The 6,082-nt window shown below is 66.2% G+C and overlaps 1 protein-coding gene across 2 annotated transcripts; it reads left to right on the top strand.

Moving 5' to 3' along the window:
* The first annotated feature begins 226 nt into the window (after nt 1-226).
* Nucleotides 227-5,938, top strand: TPP1 (tripeptidyl peptidase 1). 2 transcript variants are annotated; one of them, XM_032101308.1, is made up of 13 exons: nt 227-321; nt 817-912; nt 1,001-1,140; nt 1,214-1,364; nt 1,578-1,699; nt 2,038-2,222; nt 2,433-2,631; nt 3,836-4,024; nt 4,135-4,207; nt 4,464-4,584; nt 4,682-4,840; nt 4,911-5,048; nt 5,696-5,938. In XM_032101308.1, the coding sequence occupies exons 1-13, from the start codon at nt 311-313 to the stop codon at nt 5,834-5,836; spliced, it is 1,725 nt and encodes a 574-aa protein (XP_031957199.1). In that variant the 5' UTR covers nt 227-310; the 3' UTR covers nt 5,837-5,938. The 2 variants fall into 2 exon arrangements, with proteins under 2 accessions (XP_031957199.1, XP_031957200.1); XM_032101309.1 differs by having other exon boundaries at nt 5,615-5,704.
* Nucleotides 5,939-6,082: the final 144 nt, after the last annotated feature.

Below are 6,082 nucleotides of genomic sequence, written 5' to 3'. Positions count from 1 at the left end.
TGTCCGCATGGCGCCTGGAGCCGCCCGAGAGAGGGGCGGGAACGGGGGCGGGGGCAGCCAGGACCGTGTCTGAGCCGCCGACAAGCAGGGACTCCCCGCCGGGACCGTGCCTGAAGCCCGCCCAGCCCCGCCGAGTGGCCGAGGGGGGCAGCTGGTGCCGAGCCCGGAGCTCTGGGCCCGAATCCCGGCCCGATCCCGCCCCGTGCTCCCGGCCCCGCCCATCACGTGACGTGCGGTCACGTGGGCGCTGTTTTTGTGTCCCCACGTGCCCGAGGGTCACGCGCGCACACGTCACCGGCGGCGCGGCTGGATGGCGCGCGGGTAACCGGCACCGGGCGGGCACCGGGTGGGCACCGAGCGGGCCCCGGGCGGGGCTCCGCGGCCCCGGAGCGCTCCCCGCTGGCGGTGGGGGTAACGGGGACGGGAGTGCTTTCCGGCCCCGGGGTGATGGGGACCGGGGGGGTCCGACGGGGCTCCCGGGTGATGGGGGCTCAGGGTGTCCGATGGGGCTCCCAGGTGACGGTGCCAACGGGGACCGGGGGGTCAGGCGGGGCTCCCCGGTGATGAGGGCTCGCGGGTTAGGTGCGGTTCCCCAATGACAGGGTAATAGAGTCAGACGGGCTCCCCGGCGGTGGGACTCGGGGAATTCAGGCGGGGCTCCCCAGACCCGGGGTAATGGGGAGTCAGACGGGCTTTCCCGTCACGGGGTCTCGGGGGGTTCAGGCGGGGCTCCCTGGGGACAGGGGCTCGGGGGTCAGTCCCCGGTCAGTCCCGGTTCCCCACGGCTGTGCCAGTGCTCCCCTGAGCCCGTTGCAGGTGTTGGGGGATCCCCGCCATGCTGGCGCTGTGTGTGGCCGCCTGGAGCTGCGCCACGGGGCTGGCGCTGGAGCTGGAGCGGGACCAGCCGTTCCGGTAGGTGCGGGGCGGTGGGCCGGGCCGGGCCGGGCCGGGCCGGGCCGGGCCGGGCCGGTGCTGCCCCCGCTCACCGCCCACCGTCCAGCGTGCCCCCTGGCTGGGCCCATGCTGGCCGTGTGGATCCTGGGTACCCAGTGCAGCTGACCTTCGCCCTGCGGCAGCGCGGCACTGTCCAGCTCACCCGCCTTGTCGAGGCTGTCTCGGACCCTCAGTCCCCACAATACGGTAACGGCCACGTGCCTGAGCCCCCACAACCCCTGGGGCCTGTGAGGGGATCTAACCCCTCTGTGCCTCCCAGGGCAGTACCTGTCCCTGGAGCAGGTGAGGGACTTGGTCCAGCCTTCTCCAGCCACGCTGATGACAGTGCTGAAGTGGCTGCAAGGCCATGGTGTAGAGGACTGCCGGAGTGTCACCACCCTTGACTTCCTGGAGTGTTATCTGCCCGTAAGGTGAGCCCTAAGGGCTGGAACTGGCTCTGGTGGCCCTGTGGTGGCTATCCCTGTGTCTCACTACTGTCCTGCCCTGTGGTGGCTGCTCCTGTGTCCTGGTCCCGTCCCATTCCGTAGTGGCTATCCCTCTCTCCCAGCCCTGTCCCATCCCTTGATGGCCGTCCCTGTGTCCTAGTCCTGTCCCATCCCACAGTGGCTGTCCCTGTGTTGCAGCACGGCTGAGCGCCTGCTCCCTGGGGCAGAGTTTCACCGGTACGTGCAGGGCCAGCGCAGCCTGGTGCGGTCCCCACTGCCCTACAGTGTCCCTGCAGAGCTCGCAGAGCACCTGGACTTTGGTATGTCCCACCTGGGGGGAGTGAGTGAGGCTGCGGAGCTCAGGTGCAGCTGGTTCTGGGGGGACGAACCTCCCTCCTGCAGATCCCTGTTACATGGAGTCCAGTGACTGTCCCACAAAAAGTCCAGGGGGTGCCAAGCTGAGGCCATGGCTCAGCTGTGGGAAGGCTGAGGAGGCTCTTTCCTTAGGCTGGGGCTGCAGGGCTGGGCTCTCCAAGCCCTGCTGTTGGCCTGCCCATGTAGATGTGGGGACGGTGATGGAGAGCCCAAGGGCTGTGTCCTGCCTTCGTGGGGCTCTGCGCCCTGATGGCTTCTCTCATCTCACTGGGCTCTGCTGCAGTGGGTGGGATGCACCGGTTCCCCACGGAGCGCGTGGCAGGCAGCAGAGCCGGGGCCAGGAAGGACCCGCGGTTGACAAGAGCGTTGTTCCACCTGGGCGTGACACCGGCCGTCCTGCGCCAGAGATACAACATGACAGGGAGGGACGTGGGGCTCCTGCCCAACAACAGCCAGGCCTGTGCACAGGTAACAACTGCCCGGGTCAGAGGCCTGTGTGCTGTGGCAGTCCTAGGGATTGGTGCTGTTCTGGGAATCCTGGGACAGCTGGGTGTCCCTCAGTGGCTGCTGGGAGTACCTGGTGTAGCACAGACCCGTGCTGGGCAACTTTCTAGGTCAGGATCAAAATGTTACCTTGTTTTTTCAAGAGAAAACAATCTGTCCCTGTGTGTCCCACAGTTTCTCGAGCAGTACTTCCACCAAGCTGACCTGGCTGAGTTCATGCAGCTCTTTGGCAGTGGCTTTGCCCACCGCACACAGGTGGACCGGGTGGTGGGGCACCAGGGCCATGGCAAAGCCGGGCTGGAGGCCAGCCTGGACGTGGAGTACATCATGAGCACAGGCGCCAATGTCTCCACCTGGGTCTTCAGCAATGCAGGTACTGGGGAAGAGCCCCGAGGGGCAGGGGGAACACCTGGAGAGGGAAGGGGAGCACCCAGAGGGAGGAGGGGAGTGCCTGGAGGGGTGAGGAGAGTGCCCAGAGCAGGGAAAGGGAACGCTTGGAGGTGTGAGGGGAAGGGCTGGAACAGGAGGGGGGGGTGCTCGGAGGAGCAAGGGGAGAGCTTGCAGGGCTGTGCAGACAGCTGGCTGTAGTACAGCCCCAGGTGCTTTCCCAGCTGCTGTGAGAGTGCACCGTGTGCTTCCCAAGTCCTAGGGACATCACTCCTAGTTTGTGTAGTGACTTTGAACCGTGCGAACCTTCAACATCCAGAGTGTCCTGAAGCAGGGATTTCATTGCTGGCACTGTGCAGAGCAGCTGGGAGCTCAGCTCCCATGAAGGAGGGCACAGCCCTCCTCCCATAGGATTTTCTAGCCTTGCTGGAGTTGAGCCCCCACCCACGCGTCTCCCAATGGAGAGGATGAGGGAGAGTGAGGGAATTTGGGAAAACAAATTGCCAAACAGCCTGCACAAACATGATCAGGGCACAGTGCTGGGGGCAGTGTCCCTGTCCCAGATTGGGAACTGGCTGAGCAGGTGAGTGCCAATGGCTCTGTCCCTGATGGTGACAGTGGCAGCAGCCCAGAGCTGCCCTTCCCTCCACCCCCACACGGTTACTAGTGTGGGAAGGGTGCAGGGACAGTGACATGGGTGACCGAGAGTGAGTGGGGGTGGCTGGGGCTCTGCTCCCCTTCCAGTGAAGAGGACTGGGGGGCAGGGAGGGACCTGGACAAGTGCAGGTGGAATGTGTGGAGGTGGCACATGCACCACTGTGCTGGGACCTCCTGCCAGAGGAGGAGCTGAGGCCCCGCTGAGTCCACAAGTGCCCACGTGGCTGCAGCCCTGGGGCAGAGTCTTTGAGAGGGGCATGAGTGTAGCCCCCTGTCCCGGGATAAGGATGACCCTCTTGCCAACCCCATGGGCTGAGCTGAAGCTTGGTGTCATCCAATGTGAGGAGCCCCGGAATGAGCTCACGGAGCTCCAGGCAGGACGTGCTGTGACTCCATGGCCCATAGGAAGGAACACATGGGGCTGTACTGCATAGGAAGGTGCTGGTGCTGACGAGGCAGGACCCCTCGCGCTGTCCCCCACCCCTGGTGTTGGAGAAGCTATCCCTCATGTCCCTGCCCCGATGTCCTCACAGGGCGCCATGAGAGCCAGGAGCCCTTCCTGGCCTGGCTGCTGCTGCTCAGCAACATGTCTGCGCTGCCCTGGGTGCATTCGGTGAGCTATGGGGATGACGAGGACAGCCTGTCCTACGCCTACATGGAGCGCGTCAACACCGAGTTCATGAAGGCGGCGGCCCGTGGCCTCACCATCCTGTTTGCCTCAGGTGTGGGCAGGGCCTGGCATGGTGGAGCCTGAGCACCAAGCGCCAAGTGGGGCTGTGGAAGGGGTGGCTGGAAGGCCGTGATCCCCTGTCATCTGTTTGTGTGCCGGCAGGTGATGAAGGTGCTGGGTGCCGGCGGGTGCACAGTGGGAACCACACGTTCCGGCCCAGCTTCCCAGCCTCCAGGTGGGTGAGGGAGGGAGCTGGGTGCGCACAGACCTGTGGGGCACTGCTGGCCCTGGCCGTGGTGGGGTCTGAGCCCCTGGAAGGTCACCTGAGGGTCCTCACCAGCATGTTTACAGACCCCAGAGCTGCAGGCTGCGCAGCTCCTGCGGGTTTGTTGGGTTTGTGGGGCAAAGTTGTGGTAGCAGAGGGGGCTGTTGGTGGCTGCTGAGGCCCAGGCAGCTGTGTGGCCACCTGCAGTGTCCCCCTGTTTCCCCAGCCCCTATGTCACCACTGTGGGTGGCACGTCCTTCAAGAACCCCTTCCTGGTGACAGAGGAGGTGACGGATTACATCAGTGGGGGTGGCTTCAGCAACGTCTTCCCCATGCCCGAGTACCAGGTGAGGGGCACCTGCGCTGCCAGGCTGGGGGCTGCAGAGGTTAGAGTTAGGGGGGACAGCGGACTTTGGGGATAACCATGGGCCGTGCCATCCCCAGGCCGCTGCTGTCGGGCATTTCCTGCACTCAGCCTCGAAGCTGCCACCCAGCTCCTACTTCAACAGCAGCGGCCGCGCTTACCCTGACCTGGCTGCGCTCTCCGACAACTACTGGGTGGTGACAAACCGCATCCCATTGCCCTGGGTGTCAGGGACCTCGGTAAGGAGCTCGTCCCCTGCTGCCCTTCGGGATGGTGGGGGTCCTGGGCTGAGAGGCTGTGCCCACGCAGGCGTCCACACCGGTGGTGGCAGGCATGGTGGCACTGATTAATGACCGGCGCCTGCAACGGGGGCTGGCACCCCTTGGCTTCCTCAACCCTGCGCTCTACCAGCTGCAGAAGCAAGGGCTTGGTGATGCATTCTACGACGTGAGTGGGGCAGGGAATGGGGGCTGCAGGGGCTGTACTGGGGGCTGAGGGGACTGTGGGTGTCCTGAAGTGTTGGACTGAGGCCTGGGGCTGGGAAGGCCATGGGTGTTCCAGGGGCTGAGGGGTTGTCCTGGGGCTCCTGCTCCCAGAGCTGTGCCTGGGGAGGGGCCAGCACTGTCCTGCTGGGGAGCAGGAAAGACTCCCTATGGCCTTCCCATGGGAGGAGTGTCCTGAGGTTCCCCTTGACCTTCCCATGGGAGTGGTGTCCTGGGGGGTCCCCATGGACTCCTGTGAGCTTTGTGGGGCAGGTCCCCTTGTGTGGCTGGGGCAGCGGTGTCCAGTGACTGCAGAGGTCCTGGGGTCCAGCTGAACATGCTGTCCCACATTGCCAGTGTCCTGAGGGGATCCTGGACAGGGGCGGCCTATGCCATGGGGGGCATTGTGGGGGTCCCCGTGTCGGATGTCTGGTGGTCCCTGTGCCCCGGGGATTCCAACTCAGGGATGCCAGGGGCGGCTGTCTCGGGGGCTGCGGGCAGGGTCCCTGTGCCCATGGTATCCCTGTCCAGGGTGGTCCCTGTGCCCCGGAGGTCGCTGTCTCGGGACTGCAGGCGGTCCCTGAGCCCCCGCGCTGAGGCCGGTCCCCGCAGGTGATCCAGGGCTGCCACCTGTCTTGCCTGGACGGCACCGTGCAGGGCCAGGGCTTCTGCGCCAGCCCCGCCTGGGACCCCGTCACCGGCTGGGGCACCCCCAACTTCCCGCGATTGCTGCGGGCACTAGGGCCGCGCTGACCAGGACGCCGGGAGCGGACGCCGGAAGCGGACACCGGGACATGGCGGAGCTGGGCCGGGGCGGGGCCGCGGGGGGCGGGGCCAATAAACGCGTCAAGCCCCGCCCCGCCTCTCTGTGCCAGCGCCTCCGCCAGGGGGCGCGCGGGGCGATGAGCGTCGGAGGGCGGGGCGGGGGCGGGGCGGGGCCCGGCCGGGCCAATGGGCCGGCGCGAGGGGCGGGGCTGGGGGGCGGCGGGGCCAATAGCG

This window comes from Corvus moneduloides, chromosome 2, assembly GCF_009650955.1.
Source record: "Corvus moneduloides isolate bCorMon1 chromosome 2, bCorMon1.pri, whole genome shotgun sequence".
NCBI classification, from domain to species: domain Eukaryota; kingdom Metazoa; phylum Chordata; class Aves; order Passeriformes; family Corvidae; genus Corvus; species Corvus moneduloides.
This window is presented reverse-complemented; position numbering and strand designations above follow the sequence as displayed.

Excerpts from the sequence above, each read along its gene's own strand:
- TPP1 (XM_032101308.1), top strand. Across the intron at positions 913-1,000 it reads GAGCGGGACCAGCCGTTCCG|CGTGCCCCCTGGCTGGGCCC; the intron begins GTAGGTGCGGGG and ends CCCACCGTCCAG. Across the intron at positions 1,700-2,037 it reads CGCAGAGCACCTGGACTTTG|TGGGTGGGATGCACCGGTTC; the intron begins GTATGTCCCACC and ends GCTCTGCTGCAG.